The sequence below is a fragment of the Gymnodraco acuticeps genome, unplaced genomic scaffold, assembly GCF_902827175.1.
Source record: "Gymnodraco acuticeps unplaced genomic scaffold, fGymAcu1.1, whole genome shotgun sequence".
NCBI classification, from domain to species: domain Eukaryota; kingdom Metazoa; phylum Chordata; class Actinopteri; order Perciformes; family Bathydraconidae; genus Gymnodraco; species Gymnodraco acuticeps.
In genome coordinates, this window is record NW_022990484.1 from 537,250 (window position 1) to 562,932 (window position 25,683).

Sequence of the window (25,683 nt, forward strand, 5' to 3'; positions counted from 1 at the left end):
TTCTTCACTAATATTCATCTGAAGATTAAATACATGACTGCAGAACCTGGTTACAGTATGCAAATCACATGTGAGACCAGTTTTTTCTGGTGTGTATTGTATACACTATGTTTAAATACATGTAGCATCTTGCAGCATATCATTGAGATAATCCGTTGCCACTGATTCAAATACTTATAAAACGATAACAAATAATGTATTCTATCTAATCATGGCAGGAATCTGAAGCTTTTTTATGCTTTTTTCATGTTCAGTTAAAAAGATATGGCCAAGACAAACTAGAAATCTCTCATGGAAAAAAGATCCTGGTTAGTTTTGTTGTAGAGTTACCTTTTACAATGTAAGATTATTTAAATAATTTACTTCAGCTTTCAAGAAATGATCGTGCATGACCAGTTTATCTGTAGATTAGTCTGGCTCCTGGATTAGTTGTCCGGATTACTTGCAGCCTAATGAATGACAAAATGCAAGGAGATAATGAAGTGCAATTATAATGAACCCGCGGAAGAGGATTTAGTCATGATATTGAAATAGACAATGGTTAGTATATGTCACTGTTTATTAAAAAAATAGGCAATTAAGACTCCCTGCATGTATTTTCTAAGAACATTTTAAAACATGTCTCTGCATATTTCACACCTGCCTTGCTTAATTCTGTGCTGCAACAAAAATAATATCCTACCTTCAGAAAGTCAAGGAGTAAATATGAACAGATACCTCAAAGAAACAGGCTTTTACCTGCAAACTGAAGGCAAGTATGCAAAAACAAACACACCAAAAAAAGCATTTTGCACCAACTTTCATTTGCCCTTCCATTTCTGTAATGGCGGAGCTTACCGTTTGTCTTAAGTGACAGATGTGATGGATTGGGCAAAGCTGCCAATTTGTGGTATGAAAATGCACCGGCCGCCTGTCAGCCACCGGTTAGTGAGGAGCAGATGGGTTAAGGGTCTAATCAGGCCAGAACTGAGTTAAGCCGGACTGACAGCAACTGGCAAAGATGAAGCCAGGGTGGGGTTGTAATGTACCAGTGCCTTTATTTCCATGTTTACGTATTATGTGCAGCAACAATAAGACACAGAAAAAGGCAAAATGCTGCAGGGTGAGAGAGGTTTTATTGCCAATGGAATACAGTGTGATTTGTATTCATACTGTTGTAAGAGACAAAGAGGGAGGTAGAGAAAGGGAGGAAAAGACAAGAGGAAATAAATGCACATAATATGGTAGATTATGGGGCTTGAGACGGGGGGGGGGAGACAGAGATCCGTCCCTTGCTGAGATCTAGGGGGGAGGGGTCTCCCTGGTCAGAGAAACCCTTCCTGCAGGGGTCCATTGTCTACAAGCCATTGCTGTGAATAGAAAGCTGATTACAGATAACGAAGCAGTCAGCATTGTAGCATTGTCAGCATTGCAGGGGTGCCTATCATGCCATCATGTCTCCCCCCCTGTTATTTTCAAGTGTTTCCCAGTTTTTCAGAGAAAGAGCTTTTGTTTGCCTTTTAGGTCTGAACTGCAGACTGGAAGTGTTTTTCCTCTCTTCTACATCAAGCCGGATAAAGCAAATCCTCCCTCTCCCCGTCTCCAAATGACTTGTCTATTATTAAAAGCTTTTAAATGGAGCAGTGTGTTGGCTGAATACCAAATCCAATGCCCTGTTGCCAGGGAAACACATACCCTCAGCTCTCCTCTTTTTTTCACTTCCCCAGAGGCTCATATTTCAAAACTGTCAGCAATCTCATGTGCTCACACTGCTGCCTTTCAGCTAAAAGCTTTTTGTGCTCTCTGCCACTGGAGCAGAGTGGAGTGGAAAAAGGAGAGCGGATGGGAGTGGTTAAAGGAGAGGGAGGGAAAATGAAGTGCCTCCCTCGCCGTTGCCTTGGCAACTTGATGTCACGGTGACATCACACACCACTAAAAGCTTTTAACAGGATTCCTCTCCCGCCTTAGGCCCCATTTTGAGTCCTCTTTCAGCTAGGCTAGGGGGAAGGGCACAGGCAGGACCGTGTGTGTGCCTGCATGCATGTATCAATCCCTCACTGCAGATTCAACACGGCTCTTAGCATAGTAAAAGGCTTTCAAATTCAACCTCTAAAGGTCCTCTTTCTGCAAAACAGCCAGCACAGGCTCAGAGAAACCATTTAAAAAATGGCAACAGAGGACGGTTTCAGCTACCTATTGGCAGGTCACAGTGAGAAACACAGACGGGCCCCGAACTGGACCGACGGTGAAATGAAAAGCCCTCCTGTACGTCTGGGAGGAACATCACAACGAACTGAAAATGAGCAAGAGGAACGCCAAGGTTTACGAGAAGATGTCCCAGAGGTTTTTCCAGCTGACCGGAGAGCAACGTTTCAAGGAGGAGATCAAGATGAAAATCACCAACATGTCATTTCAGTACAGGCAAGTGCACCAAAGTTCATTCAAAGTTAGAGTTCAAACTCCAGCTGTTGCATGACTTGTAAACCTCTATTCTTTGTTAACAGGAGACTGAAAACCGTAGCCAATGAAAGTGGGGAGACGCCGGACTGGCCATACTATAAGCCCATCGAGAAGATCCTCTCCAAGCCGCTGGAAAACGGACGTGTGATCTCTTTGGAGTATCAGGGTTCAACTGCAGGCCCGTCCACTTCCTCCCAATCTACAGACATCCTGGTGCCCCAGACAGAGGAGGGAATGATGGGATATCTGCCAGAGTACACAGGCTCCTCAGATGAGATGGAGATAAAACAAGAGCTTGACTCTTTGAGCTCTGACAGTGAGCACACACAAGGCTCCAGGTAACAGGAACTAGTCGAAACGTAGGCCTATGTTGTGCGGGAGTGTGTCTATGTGTCACTGATAAAGTTAATGGCAGGTTGATAAACTACTAGGGATGCTCCGATCGATCGGTCACCGATCGATATCGGCCGATACTCACTCTCTACCGATCGATCGGTGCTCTCTAAACATGCCGATCGCGAGAGCCGATCGCATGACGTAAAATACACGACACTTTTCTCTGTGTGCGGCAAAACAAGCTCGCCAAAATGTCTTCACCGGTCTGGCATTATTTTAAGGTCTCCGAAAAAGACAGTAAAATAGCGGTATGCAACGTGTGTGTGAAGCAGAAATCCTGCAGCTCCGCCCGCCGGACCGGTAAGCGGAGCGAAACACACAAGAGTTAGACCTAACACACCTAGCTATTTTATCTACCTCTGGAACAAGCTAAACTAGTTATTATAAATATATACTTCACTGTCGGGACACTCATTACTAGATCAGTGAGCTGCATGAGATACTGACAGGCTGTCAGGAGAGGGAGAGAGGGGGGAGAGAGAGAGGGAGAGAGGAAAAGAGAGCGCTTCCGCTCATTTCTCCCGTGTTATTATCCAAAGTGAATGTAAACTTGAATAATGTACATCATTTGAATGTAATAATTAAGTTGATTGTTGTTTGTGGAAGCTCCAGAGAATGAGCCCCATTAACTGAGTTTAAACATAACTTTTAATGGAAGATTTAAAGTGATGTTTAAATCTTCCATTTAGGCCCCGCCCACTTGATCGGTATCGGCCGATACTAGGCTTGTTTGAGACGCGTTGCGGCTCGCCTCGAAAGTAGACGAGAATAGCCGATCGCAGCCGTGGGAGGTCTCAAAAAGCTTGCCTGAAGTCGGACAGCTCGGAGTCGGCTTCGTCTTCTTCTCTCGGTTTTTTGGCGGATTGCAAACAACTTTAAGGTGCATACCGCCACCTCCGGAGTCGGCTTGACTCGGTTTGCATTTATAAAGAATGTGTTTAATCGTTAATGTCAGATATGTACTAAGTAAATGCATTTGTTCCTGCTCAAGATTAGATTCAACTTTATTGTTATTGCACAGATTACAGGTAGCCTACTGAGACAACGAAATGCAGTTTAGCTAGTTCTAACCAGGTGCAACAAGCAGTAAAGTGAAAAGTAATGTATACAATAGACAGAATACAATTTAGAATTAATTGAATGATGAATAAACAGTGAGGGGTATGAATACACTAGATATCAGCCTGTGAGCAGTATGAACAGTGTGTATGAATATGCTAAGATATATAAATTATGAAAACGGTAAGCAGTGCAGGTATAGTATACAATATATAGATATTAATTTCATGATGATAAACATTGTGGAACAATGATGAAAAATGGGAATGGATGTGGCGACGTAAAACTGACACAAAACAACAACGAACTTTTGCCGAGCCAATTGGAGAGTTTCATCAGCAGCACGTGGTAAAAACCACCAATGAGCGCTCAGCTCGAGATACCAGCGAGTCGTTTCCCATCAAGCATTTCGCTTCCACAGCCCGTGGAGAGGAACTGCGCCGCCTTGCCGCGCCTCGCTCTCAAGGCTGCGGGCGTCTTTGTCCCGCGAAATTTCAACGTCTCATGTAGGCGAGCCTATAGAGCAAGTCGGACAAAATGACTAACCATCATGCAACGCACTAGCAAGACGTTGATCGCAACTGCGCAGGTCTCGCTTGTCTCAAACAAGCCTACTGATTCCGGCGATCGGCGATCTGCCCCGAAATTGGCAATCGGAGCATCCCTATAAACTACCCTTTGAATCCTATTGGTTCAGGGAGCCGTCCACCAAGTTTTTTCAGTCTGAATTAAGCTGAAAAAATCGCAGCGTAGGGCTACATTTTGTAATGTTGTTAAGTGAGATTCTTTAACAAAAAAGCTCAAACCATCTCCATGACATCTCAACTACTCTTTTTGAAGGCCAAAATATATGACTAAAAGCCTCAGAAATCTTCAAAAAATATGTATGAGACTTTGGAAACCTAATTGCTTTGCAAAACTGCTGATTCCTATGTCCAACTGAGCCTAGCATCTTAAAAATATTTACAACTTCATAAATATTAAATTTTTATGGTAGCTTAATCACAGCAAATCTTGAATTCCTATAGTGTTTATATCCTATGGCAGCTACTCTTACTCTGCTAAAGTAGACTTTAGCTTTTCTTTGGCTATGACTGAATTTAGCTGCTGCCTTATTTACGTAGAATTACAACTTTATTAGTAAGAGTATAGTTAATCTGATTCAGAAAACGGCTGGGCCTTGCTTTAGCATTGTTCAGCTAGCTTTAACTGTATTTTGTTGTTAGGTCAAGTTTTACACACTGTTTTCTTTGATATTACATTTATAAACATACAATGGGAAAGGTGACAACAAGTAAGTACATGTCACTTTAGCCAAGGCAAACTTAGACTTGGTAATTTTCAGCTAGCTTAATCTTTTGTATCTACTGCTTAAGCTTTATGGTTGACTGCTTGGTTTGGTGCTAAGCATTATAGCTAAAGCTTTAAATGCTTTACAATTTGTTCTTTAAAATTATACAAATGCCTATATGACAACAATTAAAACATTTGTTTTACATATAAAACATGTACTTTAGGTGTGTTTATCTTGTTTACCTAGCAGTCTGGCTTTAAAAGGCTACATCAAATAGTTCAATTAGTTTATTTAGTATTTATCATCTTCTAAAATACTTTTGATCTCTGGCTCCACAAGGGAGTTGCTGGGGTAAACAAATGGTCAAATAGAAAGACTAACATTGAGCTCTAGTACTTAGACACTGTCTGCTCTTAACTGTCCATTCTGTGTTCTCCAGCTCTCACCCTACTCCAGCCAGGAAAAAACGCGGCAACAGGCATCTGTCCATGAAGAGAAAGAAATTGCGGGTGATGCAGGCCATGCTACAGCAACAAAAGAAGTCGGGCCGGGCCATAGAGGAGACGTGTCGTGAGGTCCGTCGAGCCGTGAACCAACAGAACCTCATCCAGGTTCAGTGTTTGCAGCTTCAGGAGCGTATGATGAACCTTCTGGAGAAGATGATCCAGCCTTCCACCACTTCAGCACCATAGGGGCATACCGGGGTCAAAGATTCAGTGAAGCCATGAAGTGCCAGCGTTATGGTTGTCTGGAAGAGATCATGGTCTTACTTAACCTATAGCCTTGTTAAAGCAAGAATAAAGCATATTTGTTTTAGATTTCAGTTGGACATGGACATTTTATAGGTTTATTGTGTTGCATACATCAAACTGTAGGTCTGCAAAGTAGGAGACGTATGCTGTTGAATTTTTTTTTTTAGGATGTCATGAGCCTGAAGATGGCTATATTAATAACCATAAAGACATATGACTGTATAACATCTTTCATTCTAGGAATAGCTGTATCAGATTGTTTTGTCTTGATAATTTGTCAAGTACAGTGTTAAAAACACTGTGGGAGCATCAGAGTTGCAAAAACAGACATATCTTGTCACTTCATTTTTCACTGTGCTAGGATAATTACAAGTTGGGAATGCTTGATGCCAAAACAGGGCAATTTGCCACATTTATTAAGTCAATGCATGATTTCTGCTGTTTTTGAAGTGAATCTGTCAGCAAAAGGCAACACAAACAGCAACCCTAGAGTTTATGACAATGACCACAATGGGTTAAGGTATACTTCCTGCATTTCAACTAATATCATTTCCCAAGGTAAATCTTATTTAGATGCAATAAATAAAAATCTGACAAACAACAAAAGTCCACTGACTCATTCTTTATATCCATAAATGTAAGATGTGCGTCACTGTGAGCTAACTGAGATTGGTGCTATTCCTGCAAACTAAATTGGCTGACTAAGAAAACAACATATAACAAATAAGCCACGGTTATCAGCTGTGGGAGGCATTGTGCTTTCAGGAGAAGAGATAGATGCAAACCTTCAAACATGTTTTTTTCCTAGATTGCTACATTTTTTAATATGTTTGGTTAATAGCATTTCTTTGTTACTGCAGAATAATGATTGAAATGCAAAATCCACAAAACACCACAGGTATGACCTGATAAGCCAAACCGTTAAAGTCTTTGCCTTTCAGCCTATTTTTAAAAGGATTAGGAGAAATTGGGGATTAAGTTAGTTCCATCACACACTACACTAACTCCAACTAATTATTCATGATGATAAAATACTGTTTGTTCGAGATGTAACTAAACTACGACGGAGTATTAGGGCCACACATTTGTGTGTGTATTGAAAAACACAAGTATGGATCCGGAAATACAAGTGTGAATCCTTCTGTGTGCATGAGTGTATTATGAGACTGTTCTGAGCCCATAGAAACTCATTTCTTTCGACTCCACTTCGAGCGATAGAATTAGGCTACTAACAAATAATTGCTAACAAAGCACTTATATACTAATAAAGGACTGGCTTATCTAAAGCCAGTTGAGTAGCACTTGAAATGTTGTAGCTCTATGAAACCTGATGTACTTATATGATTCTGTTTTCTTCAAGTTTGTATCTTCTTGGTCGAATGCACTTACTGTAAATCGCTTTGGATAAAAGCGTCAGCTAAATGCAATGTAATGTAGTCGGCCAGAACCAGCCATTTCCTCCTGCAGAAAGGAGACAATCTCTCCCAAATCCGCTTCTCAAGTCACTTATGAAACTACCACTTTAATCTCGTAATTATTACTTTATTCTTGTAACATTCTCGTAATTATGACTTTATTCTCGTAACATTACGACTTTATTCTCGTAACTATGACTTTATTCTCGTATTATTACGACTTTATTCTCGAAATATCTGGGGTTTTTTCTAAGTGTGGCCCTAATACTCCGTCGTACTAAACAGTGCTATATCACGCCCTCTTGTTTGCAAACCTGTGGCCTGCTGCACATGTGTACTAGTAAAGCCATGTGACACTGTATGAAACCGTTGCAGCCCTTTGACCAGAGAGGTAACCTATTGTTTACAGTGAAACCGCATTCAAGTGCTGCTGCTCCAGTGTGGAAGAAAGATAGGGCTGCCCACAGGAAAATTAATTCAGATATGCCGCAGTGAACAGCAAAATCATATGGGTAAGACTTCATTTGTATTTTTGTAGGAATATCGTATCAAGAATGAACATGTGTGTGCGTTTTACAATGTAACGTGCCCCTTCGTGACATGTTTTCGGTATAATTATAAAGCTTACAGTTGTTCTTAACTCCAGTAGAACTATAGTTAAGTGTCACTTGTTATTACAAATAATAATATTGGAGTTTAATTAGATTTACTTGTAAAATAAACACTGTCAACTGTCATCACTATCAGCCAATAGCGTCACTCCAATCGTTTGAATATTGAATATGACGTGCATTGTGATTGGCTAGAAAGAGGCGTCACATGTTGCGGAGACGTTACGCTGTCATGGTTACAATGAAAGACGCTTTGTGATCATGTTTGTGATCTCCACCGCGAGTGAATGGAGGCTGGTGGTGCGCTCGCGAGTTGCCATATGGACTATTGAATCACGGCAGGGAGATATTGCCTTGTATGTTTACGTAATGGACGTGTAATGTATACAATGTAAACTTTTGGACGTTAAGCAGCGTGAATGAAAGTACGTCGGAGTTTTTCTGGAACTTTTCACCGCTGAGAAAGGTAATTTAAAAAGTTGTCCGTACAAAGCCTCATTGTAGCGCGAGCTTCTGGGTTAGCGTAACATTGGTTTAAGATTAGCTATTTTAAACTTTATTAAAAACCAAGAAGCCACTAAGCTTCGTCAGGTGTTTCCGGTGTTTGAACATGTTTAACTCATGTGGTGAGTTGAGTATTGGAACATTTAAAAACAGTGGTTGACCAAAATCTGGTTGTCATTTCGTGTTGCTGGTGAGTAGGAAGCCAGCTGGCACTGTTTGGGGGAGTGGGTGTGGGGGTGGCCCCTCTGCAAGCTGTGTAGGGACATAAAAGCTTTCTGTGTCTTATCTCTGACATATAATTGCTAAAGTAAGATTGATAATGATTTTTTATTTCATTTAAGTAAGAGTTTAAAAAGTCACCATGCTTCATTTTGATGTTGGCTTTAAAGTGTGTGTGTGTGTATTGCAAAGTGTTTTTTTCACAAATAGTCTTATTACAAGATGTATTAATAATGCAAAAATAACTTCATAATAATCTTAATATACTATGTAATGTAAAGGTGGAAATACGAGGTCTTTCTTTGATAAATCTTCTACAATTTTGATTCTTGAATATTTGTTTAGGGTGATTTTTGAGCAGAAAAGGTTACATTTACTAGTTGTATCAAAGGTGACGATTTCCTTCTTTATTTATTGTAAAATATCTGTAAACTAAATATCTTTGTTTTGTCTTTTGGACATTATATCTGCAAACTGGTTTTATGTGTGTTCTCACTATTTTGACAACACCAAACTCAGTTAATTGACCAGGAATTTGGCAGATTAAGTAATAATAAGTGTTGGTGCACTAGTATAATGCTTTACATTTGTATTTCATCACAATGTTTCTCTGTTGAAAGCCGATAAGAAACTGAACTACTTTGCAATCCTGTGCGATAATTCTTCTATTCTAGATTTTTGTGTAATTCCATGTATGTGAAACAAACAGCTTTTCAATTGTGTATCTTCCTTTTGTTGCCCACTGTGTAGGATGACGACAACACAATAGTGTTGGCAACCTGCATGTGTTTTGGTTCCCACACGCTGGGCACCCTACAGCAAAGATGAGGATACAGGGACAGCCCGAGGGCGCGAGGAGGCGTCTGGATTTAAATGCAGCCGGGGATCTGAGGGGCGTGGAGCTCATACGTGGACGGGCAGGATATGGCTTTACTATCACGGGGCAGAGCCCATGTCTGCTAAGTGGCATCCTGGAGGGAAGCCCTGCTGACCTAGTGGGACTCAAACAGGGGGATCACATCATGGCCATCAATGGAACTGACGTGTCCACTGCTTTGCATGAGACGGTGGTGCAGTTGATTGGCAGCTGCAAAGGACCCCTGCAGTTAGTGGTGCATGTTGCAAGCCGAGTGATGGGAAACCCCATTCTTAATGACGCAAAATTTGGGATTGCCCAGAAAAATGGTATGTTCCAAAAGGCAGGTGTTCTCCGCACTATCTCATATGATTCAAGCAACTCCTCCTTCAACTCATGTCAGGCTATCAGCCCCAGACAGAGGCCGGTGTCAGAGCCTGATATGTCCCAATGGTCACATCAGTGGAACTCTTTAGCTGCGCAGCAAAATGAGGACATGTCCAGAGTGGCGGACACAGACTCTGTGTTTACAGACACGGAAGAAAATATTTCTGACTGGAGTATGTTAAACATGACCTTGGTGGTGGGCTATCTGAGCTCCACAGAGCTTATTTTGAACACTACAGGGTCAGAGGAGGACTGTTTGAAAGCCATTCGGGAGCGAATACGACTGTTGGGAACAGAGCAGAACACCCACACTCTGGTGATGATGAAAGTCATGTATGACTGTATTCGACTTTGTGACGACGCAGGCGCTGTTTTGGCAGCCTTTCCTGCTGAGAACCTGGTTTTAGGGGCTGTGTGTGCTGAAGACCCACGTTTTTTCTGCCTGGTCACCACAGCACACATAATAAATGGACGTGTACCAGAGGGCGGTCCTTTGCGGGCGTCCTGCCATGTTTTCTTCATCGACCCAGAGCTGGGGAACCATGAGGACCATACGGGCATTGCTGGACGCTTTGCCTTCGATTGCACTCCAGATCCAGACGCCTTGGGGTGCCTGGAATTCCCTCAGACCCCCCAAGATGTTCTCCATTTTGTCACAGTCCTGTACAGTGACCTGGGGGAGGCTGTGGAGAGGCTTCGAGTCAAACTGGACGTGGAGGCTCAGCAGCAAGCCAAGGAAGAGGGAAGTAATGGCAAAGAAGGCAGTGCTAGTAGCAATGGGGACAGTGGAATTGAAAATGCGTCCCCCCCTGAGGAGATAGCGGATAGGGATTTCCCCTCTGCAATCCAAAGCCCCCCTGGGACCACCCTCCCCAGCTGTCCATGGGATTATCCTCTAGCTGAAGACCTCACCCCAATAAATCTCTCCAAGAATGGCAAAAGACTGAATCCAGAGAACAGTGCCAGCACACATTCCCTTTCTGAGTCACTACCTGGCCCTGATTCTCTTCATAGATTTTATGGGGGTCCCCCACCCAGACTGGAGTTCCAGTTCAAGCCCCCACCACCTCCTCTGCCTTCGGGTAAAAAATCGAACTCCTTTGTAGACCCGCTCAGAGGAAGCCAAAGGTGGTGGCCAAAGGCAAAGTGGCCCAAAGTCCTCCACAGTGAGGCGGACCCTCAGGTGACCAACAACTGGTCCTCAAGCGTAAGCCTGGGCTCCGGGACCAATAACCTGCCCCCCCCCATGAGCCAGATCCCCTCAGACAGGTACTGCTCAGCAGAGGTCATGATGCTCCCTCCCAGAGAGGAATGGACCAAAAGGTTTCTCGACCAGAGGGAGAAACAGCAGAAAAACCATAATACCAAAAATGTGAGTAACAACTTTTATTTTGTATTTTACTGTAAAACAAACATTTCGAAACAAGAAATGTTGATCAGGTTTGCCAGTGATCTCTGTGCTCAAAATAAGTTGATCTCAGCCCCTTAAAAATAACAACATATGAATGAACTATTAACGGTTGCAAATGTCAACTGGTTGTAACTAGTTAAACTAAACAGTGTTATTTTTGTTGGTCTTGTTTCTCTGAGAAGCCTAAAAATATATTTGAATTAATCAGAACAAAGGCAAGAGTAGAAAGTCTAACAAGAACAGGATTTTGCGCCGCAGAAATACATTTGATCTGCTTACTGTTCTGTTAATCCTCTTGGGAAAACATAAGGGTGTCAACATTGTGGTCAAAAGGAATGACTTGATTCACATAATCTGGTTGGTCGGTGCCAAAACAGCCTAAACATATATTAGTAGATGCTCTGCTATCTTTGCTGCAGTTAAAACAATTAAAATATTATGGGTAGTCTCATGTTTTGATTATATTAGGAAACGTTTACCCCTCTCAATTGTCCTTACCGCAAAATAGATTTGTGAGTAATTACTTTAGAATTTCGAAAACTGAGTCTTATAATACTGCATCTATCTGTATTTCTCTGCTCTGCGTTATTGGAAAATCCTGACACACAGTGACACGAAATAGTTCCATTGTAGGACATCTGTTTCTGTACTTCATTCACGTTCAACACAGCGACACAGGAAATATTAAAATGGCCACACGGAGTTGAGTTTCCAGACACTGAGGGGGTGTACGTACGCCTGGCTCTCGTGACACCTAAAACGAAATACAATCCCACTTTTTCAACGGTCAATTGGTGCCGAGTGTGAAATGAACGCAGAAAGCACCTGTTTTGAGTCAATGATGTCATTGTCAGAAGTGTGCAGAGGGAGGGATTTTGTTTCTGCCCACAAGATGGCCCTGTGTATCCATGTAGACCTGGACATGTGGCTCCCTCAGTAAATCAAGATCAGTATGCTATGCACGCAGCGTCTCTCAATGTGTTTATTTCTGCTAATGGGGTGAATGTAATTCATTAGCAGGTATGCAAATAGGGCTGCATCTTGTAGGAAAACAATTACTTCATTGTGATTATATTGAATGATGTTGAAGTTTCAGTGTTTGAGGGAATTATACTTTTTTCCATCTGTATCAGACACAGATGTCTTATTCAGTCTGTTGAGTGCTGTTTGAAACTTCCAAACTGAAATACTTAATTTATATATTTTTTATATTTTACTTGACCAATTATTGTACTTACTGCCATCTTGATAACATTTTAATCAATAATAATCAATATAGCTAGGGTGAAACCAGTGCAGTTAGGGTCAAGGTCAGCTGAAAATCTTAATTGTTTTAAATACCCCTTACAGTTTTTAATGTTGTTTTTTCTCCCCTTGAAGTAAGTATTTGGCTGTGTTTATAAATCAGAAGCAGATTGCATCCCTGTCCCCTCAGCCTGCATTAGATCAGAGAGGAGACAATCTCGCTCAGGAAGCCAGGCAAATTACAGAGTAGAGCCCATGTCATGCAGCGGTAATTATCTGCAATTCTTAAACTCCCTTTCAAACATTAGACACGGCCTCTCCAGTCAGAGGAATAGCAGAGGCTGGTGAAAGGCAGAAACACATGGTTCTGTTCTGACTGTCTGACTGCCAAAGAAGTCCTTGTGTCTCTGTACTTTTGAAACAGGGTTGTATATGTTCAGATGAACTTAATATGACCAATCTGCATGTTGTCAGAGAGAGATGTTATCATGAATGCACATGTTTAGCGAGGAAATCTGTCAAATCTAGTGAAAAAAACGCAGAATTCCAAACCATGTTCTTCAATACCAACAAACTTCAAAGTCTATGTTTGGTTATAGTTACATTTTCCATCACTACCATCTTTCATTATCCAGACTACAGTCATAAAAGCATAGTTAACACTTAATATGTCTTGAAGGTAAAATGTGACTTTTTGAGATATGTAACTAAATGCTAATGCTAACACTTAGAAGTGAAGAACATTATTTTTGCACAATATTTTCTAAATTATTCCATGTTGTCTTTTTTGCTATCCTTTAGCGAGATGCATTATGGAGGAGTTATAAGCAATACAAATATAATTTAATGCTATTAAATTGAATTGAATTTCCCTAATTTGGACCTATTATTGTAGGCTGAGACATCAACAGGGTCCAAACTAAAAATACAAAAACAAAGATTTAAAGGATGAGGGTGTGTGTATTAGTCTTTCTGTCTTACACTTGTGTCTCCTTTATCCTCATAGGTCTCCAGGTTTTGGGGTATGGGTGTTAACCGTGCATCTAAACGCCGCTCTGTCAAACGGCTCAGCCTGGCAAGATCCCTGGATGACCTCGAGGTAAGCACTATGTTTTTATTGTATTTGTTTCCCTAGAGGTTTGAATACAGACAACTGGGTTGCTGTCCAATTTTCTGCTGCAAGCTCAATAAAGCAACACATACATTATATAAATAGACACATCATATTCAAAACAAAGCCATATCCAAACCACACACAGTTCTATTTAAGAGTAAAGCAAAAGAAAAAAAGACTTCCTACAGGATTTGCTCAACATCTTTTCAAACAGCTGACGGTAGAATAAAAAGCAGTGAAAATGCCCGGTAATCTTCCTCATTTTGGGATGGTTGGGATTCCTCTTCCTTCACTCTCCTCCTCCGTGACTCGCCATGACCATGTAACCTTTGAGAAACAGCTTGATTGGTAGACCCATCTCTACCATCCCATGGTGTATCCTGTCATGTCGCTACAGTAGCTAATGCACTTCCCTTTTTCCATAAATAGAGCCTTCATTTCCCCAGGAGATAGTACCCATCGGTTGACAGAAGTGCGTGGGGAAAGTTAGACTTGTCCAGAACCTAAATGCTGATGATGTCATATATCATAATGATGACGTGTGTGTTTCCACTTCAACAAAAGTTATTGGAAAACCATCATGTGACATTACTGTCTCCTACAGTACTGTGGACATTCAGTTGAATAACCCCCCTCCCCCTTTTCTCATTCTGCACAACTTTTTTTTACCTTTCATTTCCGTTGCCTTGAACTCTGCGTTTTGCTGCTGCACTTGTGGCATGAGGGGGGGGGGCTCACAAAGTGGTCTTTGTGTGGGCCAGAGGCGTGGTCCTGCTTGTTTGGCCTCGCTAATGAGCACTGCTGCACGCCTGAATATCGTGCTCATAATAAAGCTGCGGAACTCTGCGGTCTCTTCGTGCACGCATTACTCATGCACACTGATTCAGATTCACAAAAAACACAAGCACCAGTGGTCCCACATCTCATAATTGCTCCGAAACAGACACAAAAACAAACCGTACTGTATTTGTATACCCACGCATTAGTCACAGACACGCCCGCAGACCACGCATTGTACTCAGGTTGGTCACACACTAAACAGAACTGTTGCTGAAAAGCTCCAGATTGTGTGCAGGCCTGCCCCATGCTCAGCTGCAGGAATAAAGATGGCTATTAAAGGTTGTGACAGCTGCACAACACAACTGTTATGCCTCATTTCAATGTGGGTTTACGCAATAATTCTCCCCCTTATCTGGACTGTACATTGACATTTTATGAAACTTGCGTGGGCTACTTTGTTCGTGTCTTCTTAAACAAGTTTTGTTTTGTTTATGTGCTCCAAGTCGCTTAATGTACACAGTTCACTTTACAATCTTTTTCCGTCTCATTATATTTAGTTGCTATGGTTATGTCTTCCCAGCACTTGCAAATATGCATCTATCGAGAGTATAATTACCCCTCACTTCACAATCATCCCTACCAACTGATGCAGCTGTTTTCCACAAATGGTTTTACTTTTAAAACGTAAAGAACTGCTTTGAGCAAACTCTCATTGGCTGGGCAGAAGGTGGGATGCTTCACACTTGTTCTATTGTGTTATTCTTCTCTAATTGTGATACCTGGACACAGAAGCTGCTATGACAGCCCCAGGCTGGTCTCACATGTTTCTGTAAGTGTCAGTATTGGAGAAATAAAAGCCACTGACCTTTTAAGTGCGATGATGGGTAACAGGATTTCTGTACATTATCATGCTTGGACATGTTGGCTACCGAAAAAATGGCCAATAGACTGACTTTAAACACCTGAAGTTAGCTTAGTTTGGGCATTAATGCTTCATAAAAAGTTGAATGATGTTGTCTACTTAATGAACATTAGTGTTGTATTGAGCTGGACTTGGATTGGGATGCTGGAGAGGAATTTAGGCATACATTGTTAGAACTAGGGCTGCTCAATTAATCGTATTTTAGTCGCAATTACGATTTTGGCTTGCAACGATTATGAAAACAACGTAATCGAAATAAAACGATTTTTCTTTTTTATTGGTTTTTCAGTGGAATTATACTTAACTGTTAAAAACATACTGTTCACATTTTCACATTTTCAATAAAGGGATGTTTTCAAAGTAAATCGTTTTTAATAATCGTGATATCAATTATTGACCCAAATAATCGAGATTATGATTTTTGCCATAATCGAGCAGCCCTAGTTAGAACTGGCTTTTTAAACGATTTAGCTGTATAATCTTATCATTGTAAATATGCATGGAGCAAGCTGGAGTTATTGCTAATTGGTGGAAGTTTATCTTGGTTACAAAACCCCATTTTATAAAATAAACAGAAGAATGTTTAATTGTCTTGTACAAGGTAAACACACATTTTTAAAACACTAGTAGGGATCCATTTCTGTTCAAACAGTTACACATATGTACTGCTGTGCAAACAAAGGTGTCTACTGTTTGTTTGAACCGTATCAACTGCCGCTGTTGAAAGAGTCAAGAGAGAAGTTCAATATCCCCGCAGGGCGTATGACAAACTGTTTTGATAACGATCCTTTCAGTTGGCGGTTTTGTAAAAGGATTACAGCCTATGTCCCGATGGAGATATTTCACTGACAGAAAGATGTGTCTTTCTCGTGGACACTATGTAATAGGGCTGAACGATATACCGTGTCATGGCGATAACCGCGATATGCGCGATATTCACACCGCAGGGAAGTGCGGTTTTATTCTTTTTTTTAAAAATGCTAACGCACTTTAGCACAGAATTCAAAATAAAGATACCCTTATTACTCATCGAAACTGCACATACAATATATCCGATTAAAGCTGAGACTCCACAGATTATATATAAGCGATCCGATCTCGCGACAGGGGAAGCAAACACAGACATCACAACACGTACCTTTACGGAGCTTTTACGGGAGATCATCTCACCGTAGCTGTCAATCTAATCAAAAGACGTGTTCAATGGCATTACAACGAGAAAAAACGCGGCTAAATCGGTTGATCCATAGGTTAATAATGTATCTGTGGCTTTGAAGCAATTGTTTATAATCCATAATTCCATTTTTATGTAAAAATCGGAGCACAAAAGTTATCTGCTATTGATAGTCACCAGAGTGTATGCAGCTTCCGGTTTTGGCTACGCGTCACTCTCACTCCTTATTTGGTAATATGTGTGTTAGACTGCCGCATTGCCAAGACCGGAAGCAGCAGCCACTCTGGTGGCTACCATTAGCAGCTAACTTTTGCTCTGCGATTTTTACATAAAAATGGAATTATGGATTATAAATGAAATAATTGTTTTATACAGAGACGTTAAAAACCTATGGATTAACCGATTCAGCCGTGTTTTTTCTCGTTTGAATGCCATTGAACACGTCTTTTGATCAGATTGACAGCTACGGTGAGACGATCTCCCTAGAAGCTCCGTAAAGGTACGTGTTGTGATGTCTGTGTTTGCTACCCCTGTCGCGAGTTCGGATCACTCAGTGATGATATATATACCTAAATAATCTGTGGAACCTTATTAATCGGATATATTGTATGTGCAGCTACGATAAGTAATAAGGGTACTTTTATCTTGAGTTCTGTGCCAAAGTCCATTTTTCGCTCAAGGGTAATTTAGATGCTTCTTATGAGACTTGTGTTTTTGTTTTGGTAAAAATGGTTTGTATCGTCAGTTAGCTGAGATTATTTCCGTTAATCTGGTATAACACATGAATAGGTTCTTAAATATTAAGATCCCCTGAGACACAGTGTCGTGAAAAAAAAAGTAAAGTACCCGCGGGACCTTGGGGCTTAACAGGTTAAAAAAAACGCAATATATATCGCAGGGGAACAAAAAAATGCAATGTCAGTTTTTTTCAATATCGTGCAGCCCTACTATGTAACTATTAGGAGTGTCACAATCTCTCTTCTAAATTGAAAATAAATCAAAATTAGCTTTACATTTTGATGATAGAAATAAAAAAGAGGATTTATACTCACCTTTCGGATTTATACTCAGCTGATATATATTCAGACTACATCTATTGGAGTAAAGTGCTGTTTATGGCATTTTACTGGGGCTATCCTGGTACCACCATTGGGAATGTTTAATGGTTGTTAAAGGCAATTGGATCCTCACCTAGCACTTGCCCTTGGGCTCTTGTTTCAAGGGCAGAGCTTCACCCTGGGTTCAGGCTCAGAGCTTTGATGGTGCACTTCTAAAAGCCCCTGCTACAGCAAACTAATATATCCAATGGCATCACCAATGATGTTCTTAAAACAACTTCTATGCAGCAACGGGCAGGAAAGAGAAGCCGAATATTGAACTTCTGGCTGTGCTCTAGTTCAGAGATAATAGAGATAATGAACAATCAAGCATGAACTACTCTAAGCCGTTTAACAACTCCTTGCTTCAACATATAGTGATGACGAACTGGAAGAGTAGAAGTTGTTGGTTTTCTGCGGCACTCTAACATAGATATTGGTATGAATGCTGGTCTGAGGGACTGTTCTCATGACGGCACGTGATAAGCTGGCATTAAGTGCTGGCATCTGGACTCACAAGGACGCTGTGAAGATATTTTGGAGTTCGCCGTCAGTGCTCAGGGCAGACCCTCGTGGATAACCTCCGCATGTGGCCTCGCTGCATGTTGTGGACGAGCCCAGAACTATTTGGACACGTGCGCCCGTGTTGCTTTTTCCATGGTCTGCGGTGTGCGTCACAGCGGCTGGAGCAGGAATGAGCGAATGCTTGATATTTGTCTTCACATTACAGAGGCTCAGACACGTAGCTTTTGCATTGAGCGCGCACCAATTCGGCACAGCATATGCAATCTTGTGCTTCTTGATGCGTTTCCATTAGTTTTTCTGGTTCAGTAGAGAGGGAAACTGCTGTACAATTCTGAGTTGGTGCTGATTGGCCTTCCCTGCATATGTTATGAATAATGTTTTGACTGTCAGATTCCCCTTGTGTTTGGGCATGTACAGTGTAAGAATGTGTTTCTTTGTAGCTCCTTTTCTTATTTTGGTGCGTGCAAATGCCCCCAAGCACCACCGCACCACTAAGAGCCTATTTCTTACTAATTACAAACAGATGCTTTGCGCCCTGATAGTCTAGAGTTCACCTTTTGCAGAGGTGACACGACAAGCTGCTGTTTTGTGCATGTGAAAACATCTAAGTTGCTTTAAGAATGTTGTTGTATTACTATGGTGGTTGTTGCCTGCTTGGAAATATTTGGACACCTTTTCCTCTCTCCTCTCCTCTGAGGTGTGGAGACATTATCTCTTGTTTGCACGCCTACGGGTGATAGATCTATCTTGTGGGCGTAGCACAAAACCAAGAGAAGCCATGAAGACACAGGGAAAGAGGAGGAATTTACAGCAAAGGGAGAGGGAGGGAGAAAGAGAGAGAGGGGAACCGGCAGCAGAGGAAGAGAGAGGGAGCTTTTGAACTCCCAGTAGCTGTCAGGATATTCGGCTCTCCTGCACGCTCTCTCCTCCCCCGTTGAGCTCTGTCTCCACACTGCATACACCGACTCACACACGCGCCGCGGAGCTCCAGCGGATGGATTGGTTTACACACAGCAGGCGTGTGGAGCTGCGCTGAGGACAAGCCAAACACACGCGCCATACATGGAGCAAACTTTGACTCTCAACTCTGTAAGTCTTGCGATGAAATCCCAGATTATTTGGTCTGTCTTCACTTCTCTCCTGTTCTGGCGGTGCCATCCTCATCTTCCTCCGGCCACCGTTACTTACTCCGTCTTTGGGCTCTTTGTAGCTCCTGTTGTAGCCTTTGAGCGGCATACAGTGGTTAGCTTGTGTGGTCTGTCAGAGGAATGTTTTGACCGGTGCCAGCTGAACTCTCATGTGCTGCATGACATACACTGCGCTGCTCTATACAGCAAAATGTGGTCCAGCATCTATATCAGGGTGCACGCTGACTTTAAATTAGACGTTGGACTAAAAGGGTTTTGTGAGGCAACCCAGGATTATTCTTGTAAACTGCACATCAAGGGTCGCTCGTGGGCCTTTGATTGAAGTGTGCTTAGTTGTGATCGCCCTGAGAAGTGACCCTTTTTGCAATCACTTTTGGCATTGAGAGAAATCCTGAGGGGAACAGAGATAAAATGACATGATCATCGAACATTCACCCGCATTGCACTTTGCCGTGATGATCATGTAATAGCAGCAGTTTAGTTTGAAGTTGAAATGGTTGCCTGTGGTTTTGCCTTGCCCTTGTTGGCTTTGTGCAGGCTTGTACCTGCTCTGATTCACCAGCTCTATTATTCACTTATCTCAAAAATACCTTTTTTTTTTTACTGCATATTGCTCACACAGTAAAGAAACAGCCATATCCAAGCAACAAACTATATCCGCTTGCCAGTCGGATCATCACTATAATTAATATTCTAATAGCTGCTCAAATTAGACGCCATACTTCATTACATAAATTCTTCCCGCTTTTTTTTTATGCGGGTGAGCAGGAATACTGTGTTCCTGGGGATTAGCTGTAGAGGCAGGACAACACGACGCGCTTTTATCTGGCTGACATCACATGGCCAGTGCTGGAGTGTGGGTGGACAGTTGCGCTCACAAAACGTGTCCTCAGGCTAGCATTATAGGATGTAAAGACTAAACAGCCTGACATTTTCTAAATGTCTTCACTACGGTTCCTTTTTCTTTTTCTTCCCGCACGAGGTTTTAATGCAATTACAGAGACTTGTCTCTCCGAACCCACCGAATGGAAAAACTGTATTTTAACACGTCAAAACTTGAGTAGAAGCTATTTAACTGCCCAGCTGCTCCGAGTATGAATATGCCAATAAATGGATGACCAGATGCGGCTGTGGTTGCTGAGTTTGCTGTTTGACCAAAATGCGACCACGGAAAACACCCGCTGCCTCGCCATCTCTGGACGAAGGCGCACTGCAGCACTAAAGTTGGCTGTTGCCACACCAACGCCATGACATCATCTATATCAACATTCAGGATTATTACGTTTTTTTTTGTTCACCATACAGCTTTTCATTATCCCCGTGTTGATTGACTTTAGGAAAGAGTGTCTGAACAAGTAGGTCTACAAAACTTCTAGAGGTGATTCATTCCCCACACACTGTTTACTTCCTCAATCGTACTATTATTAAATGTCTCTGCTTCACTGAAAGGGAGTCTACTGCCAAGGGTGTGGAGGTTACTCAACGAGGGACGGCTTTAGAAGTGCCAAAGTCTTGTATCACCTCCCTGGTAACAGTTAAGACATGTCTAGGATTATACTTCCCACGTGTAACTTAGACCACACCAGGGCGCGTTTGCTTCATGTCCTGGGCAAGATGGCTTGTCTAGTCTTGGAGAGGACTGCAGGGAAAGTGAATGAAGTTGGTATCTTTCTGACCTTGTGTTGGCGCAAGACACTAGAGAACCAGGCCAAAGCCTTGTCTACCGTGGAATACATAAACATGAATTGTTGGGGTGGCCAAGTTACTCTCCCTGTGATGTTGTGAAGGATTTGGTTTGGCGCTCTACCCCTTTGGCAGTCTAAACACAAACTTTCCCTCGTGAACTTTTTCCATAACCTCTTCATCCTTTGGTCAACTGGAAATATGATATGTCTGTTTACATATCTTGGATTTTGCATGACCTCACTTCTTTAGGTTGAGTAAAATGCTACACATTGTTCATGTTTTGACCTTCGGCTGGATATTTCTTAAGGCTGTTGAATAAAAAGGTTGCCTTGAAATGCAAATCAGAACTTAAGCAAAAGGCAACAGAATAATTGCAGATATACGTAAATCAGAAAGATCCCAAGTTACACTTTTCACATTTTTGGCCATTGTTATGATTTGTCCCCATGCTAAATACCCATGGAGACATATGCCATCCTATAGCCCTGAGCATAGAGGGATGAATAAAAGCTCAAATCGCCTTCTTTTCTTTCCCAGTCTCCCTCAACCATCTCAGGTTCCCTGCATGACCAAACAGATTAACAGCGGGGGTGTAAGGTCAGTAGGACTTACAAAGGAAGTAAACAATTATGCCAGTTTCTTGTTATTGGCAACATAAAGCCTTGTGAGTTTCCTGTAGGCAGAAATTCAATCATATCTCGGCCTTATCATCGCACAGCAAATGTACCCAGGCCCCAAGACTTTTGAAAACACAGTACACAGAGCTGTAAGATGTTTTGCATGCAAAACTCACTGGGCTAATTACAAGTGTCTGGTTTCAGGTTGGAAAGTCCATTCTGGTGTTTTTTATGGAAAAGAAAGAGAGCGCTAAAAGGGTGTGGTGGTATCTTATGTGGTTTACCCACATCAAGCCCTCCAGGCTGAGCGCGGCCCTTTCACCGTGATAATAAATTAAGATGGGAGGGTTTGTGGTCGCTGGAAGTTTCCCTCTCTGAAGTAATTCTATTTTAGTTTAGCCTTATAAATCTTCTGTTTGTTACTCATTTTATTTACAGCTTTTCCTCCAAACTAGCATTTTTACTTCGACACAACAAAGGGAGTTATGTTCAGAATTCACATTGTCGTCATATGTTGGAAAAGACTCATTCTGATATTTGTTAAAGTGTCAGCGTTCCTGACCCTGCGAGAAGTAGGGCAGCAGAGAGGAAAAAGGTAAACAACTCCATCCATAGGAATGCTAGCACTCCCTGTCAGCTTTTTATCAGCAACTAGTGGAGGACACACACACACACACACACACACACACACACACACACACACACACACACACACACACACACACACACACACACACACCGGTAGCACTGCACAATTCATAGTAATGCCACTTTAATCCAGACTGGAGCGGAGCCGTTCCCATCTGCTGTGGCTGACGGGTTAGAGTTGTGGAGCAGGCGGTAGATTACAGCCGATAAAGGGGATTAAGAGATGAAACACATTGTGCCGGTGGCCTCTGTTTGCATGCGAATCACTCAGGTCTTTAAAGACATGGAGAACCACCCATTTGTTAGCTGAGTGGACACTTAAAAGACCCCCCGGCTAAAGTCTGGACTCCCATGGCTCAGTTTCAGGGTCAAGGACCAGACATTTATCCACGAGGAATCATTTTACCGTGTGATTTAAAGATTGTAGTTTAATTGTTGGAATGGAAACCCCCCCTTTTATTGGTTTAGTGTATAGATCAAACATGATTTATTCACAAATGCTGGCATCGGTTCGCATAATAATATGCAACGCCTTTCCATCTGATTTGCTCAATCTGGGACATTTCAAAGGTTCAAATGTGAATCTAAACTAAGATGATCAACTCTTTCTTATAAACAGTTGAATAGTCAGTGGTAAATGCTAGTTGTGTCAGATATCTGTATCGTTATGTTTTTTAAATAATAAAAAACATACAGTTTTGGGTCAAATTGGAACCAGTAAATCCCTTGGCCAAAGCATTGGTTGATTAAATTACGCTTTTAAAGCTGAACTTGGTTTAAGCTATTCAAATTAATATTAATTATTTTTGCCATAATACCATTATACTTTGTATGAAAATGAAACCCCAAATGTCCAGATCACATGCCTTCTACTGTTATGTTTTTCTTTGGTAAAAATAAAAAATAAAATAATTGTGTGAAACTAAATCGAATCATTAATAAAGTGGAATTGGCATGTCTAAGACTTTTATGACACAAATTCGGAAAACAGTTCTCAATTAAGTAAGTTGCCTTTTTTAAATATGCTATAAAAATAGGTTGTGTTTCCTGAAGGAATTCAATATTTACCCAGCTGTGATGTATGGACACATAGGAAATCTAAGGACACGCTAATTGTGTTCATGTTGTTTCCTGCCCTCCCTAGCATCAAATAAGCATGTTGATTGATGTTAGATTTGCTGTGACAAACAAGATTTCCCACAGTTAAAAACACTGGATTCTCCCGTAACCGCTGAAAACTCAAACATGGCTATCTGTCTACACCATCTCCACTTAGAAATTGTCAAAGGAGTTTCATAATTCCCCAAATAAGTCTCTCCCCCACACTCCTTGCTTGGTTGGGAAATAAATGTCTCTTCCCTCTTATCAGTCACCGCACCCTCGCTTTTTTCTGCCTCAAAAGGAAGTCGCCTCAATGCAAAACTCTTTCTTGATGTTATTGTCAGGAAATAGTTTGTCGTCTGCCACAGATATCAGGCCGAGGTTTTCCCCCCTCTCTCAGCCGAAGATTGCCTGGTGGAGAACTTGACATACAATCAGTTATATCTTGTGACAAGAACTGTTCATTGTCGCTGTCTAAGTTTTCCAAATAGATTAAATCAAGTGGAGACTCACGTAAAACCCATTTACTTTGTGGCAGCAGGCTCTTCAGTTAGCAACACTGAAGAAAAAAATAGAAAAGAGCTTCAGCCTGGAGGCGTTTTTAGTTTGAAGAGTTCCAACTTGCTTTGCTTGTGTTTGGTGCTTTTTAAATATGCTCACCTGGCTGCAGTAAACTCTCAGGGAGGTCAAAGGGCTTGAGTAGTCTATTCTGTGTCCTGTCATTGGTGACCACAATGATGGATGATTCATCTTTGCACCAGAAATAGCTTCATTTACTGGATTACCTTATCTGCATGATGAAGCATACCATCGAGCTTTTCTGTGCAGCAATTCAAGCGTGATGTATACATGACTCAATTATCTGAATTGTACAGTGTTTTAAATTAATGTACCATTTTGTACGAACAGGAAATGATTCCTCCACCAATGCGCTGATGGAGATCAATTGCTTTGGAGAGTTGCTGCCAATTCAAATTTCGAAAGAGAAAACAAGATGTTCCTTCAGCAATGTGATCTTTATTAAGGTTATTGTAGCTGATTCAACGCTGTTTGCAAACAGTTCACATGTTTCCAGCTGTGAGTAGCTTCTGAATTTCTAACCCTAACCCTAGATCTACAACAGCACAATTATGGCGCATTTCCACTACACGGCCTGGCTCGGTATGGCTAGGCCTCGTTAGGCCTTGTTAGGACTGGCTCACTTTATGCTGCGTTTCCATTACAGTTTAGTAGCTGGGGCAGTAACTATAGTAACGCAGTGTAGGCGGAGCCGTGACGTAATCTTCAATGAGAACCACAGAAAAACAACATCAGCCGTTAGCTGTTAGCACTCAAGCTCACAGCTCCTCATATCTGTTCAGAAACGAGACAAAAGTGAAACAAGTACAAACTACAGACTGTCTGTGTCATGGCGAATACAGTCGCTGCTTTATTTATGTCTGTATAGGCCGTTGTTGTGAGTGTGGAGGGTCGGAGCACATGCTGCGTGATAGGGCTGCACGATATTGAAAAGAACTGACATTGCGATATTTTTTCCCCCTGCGATATACAGTATATTGCGTTTTTTTTAACTATATTTAACCGGATGAAGGATTTTAGTCACGGACGTCTGGATCTTAACTGGTTGACTCATCATACCTTAAGTCATGATCTAACATGTCATGATAATGCACGTTGCTTACCCTCAAATAAGGGGGTGAAGAAGAGAAGAACCTTTTTGTATCCAAAATAGTTCCAGATTTGGAAGTACATCTTCATTCTCGCCGGTATTGCCCTCCTGTTCCGCGCTCATTTTTACCGGTGTTTTGATGGTCTGCAAACTAGCGGGGCGGGGCCTGCTGTGATCTGATCAAGAATGATTGTGATTGGTGGTTTGCTGTGCATGCAGAGCCTGCATGTCACTCACTCAAGTACCCCTGACATGAGAGCCGTGCAAGTTTTCCTTTTGTAGCAAGCAGCAAAAATAATTGTAACATGACGTGTTTAAGTTAATTTACCTACAATATCGCACGTCCTAAAAATAAATAAATACAATTTTAAAAACAATTAATAAAATAATTAATAAAATCGCATGTCCCTGCAATGTGAATATCGCGCATGCGCATATCGCGGTTATCGCCATGACACGATATATCGTTCAGCCCTACTGCGTTAGCTTAGCCGATCTCCATTTAGACAACACGCATTTTAAAAGATTTTTCGTCTGCCGTCTGTCTGCAGACTTGTCAAAGCATTAATTCATGGTTTTTACTAACCGGTAATCAGTATGTTGTTACTTCGGCA

The 25,683-nt window shown here is 41.6% G+C and overlaps 2 protein-coding genes across 5 annotated transcripts in view; both read left to right on the forward strand.

The window, feature by feature from the left end:
- Nucleotides 1-1,849: 1,849 nt before the first annotated feature.
- msantd1 (Myb/SANT-like DNA-binding domain containing 1) lies at nt 1,850-6,541 on the forward strand. The gene is given in 4 exon segments (XM_034226345.1): nt 1,850-2,232; nt 2,234-2,400; nt 2,484-2,777; nt 5,628-6,541. Coding segments are annotated over 4 exon segments (801 nt in total). The 5' UTR covers nt 1,850-2,145; the 3' UTR covers nt 5,881-6,541.
- Nucleotides 6,542-7,729: 1,188 nt separating this feature from the next.
- The window catches only part of rgs12a (regulator of G protein signaling 12a), a 47,183-nt gene continuing 29,229 nt past the window's right edge, over nt 7,730-25,683 (forward strand). For 2 of the 4 annotated variants that reach the window (XM_034226262.1, XM_034226264.1), the window contains exons 1-3: nt 8,229-8,432; nt 9,440-11,304; nt 13,595-13,687. In XM_034226262.1, coding sequence (XP_034082153.1) covers nt 9,514-11,304; nt 13,595-13,687 — 1,884 coding nt within the window. In that variant the 5' untranslated portion in view covers nt 8,229-8,432; nt 9,440-9,513. Of the gene's footprint in view, nt 7,868-8,228; nt 8,433-9,439; nt 11,305-13,594; nt 13,688-19,022; nt 19,290-25,683 lie in introns of those variants that run through there. The other 2 variants (XM_034226263.1, XM_034226266.1) reach the window with 2 other exon arrangements.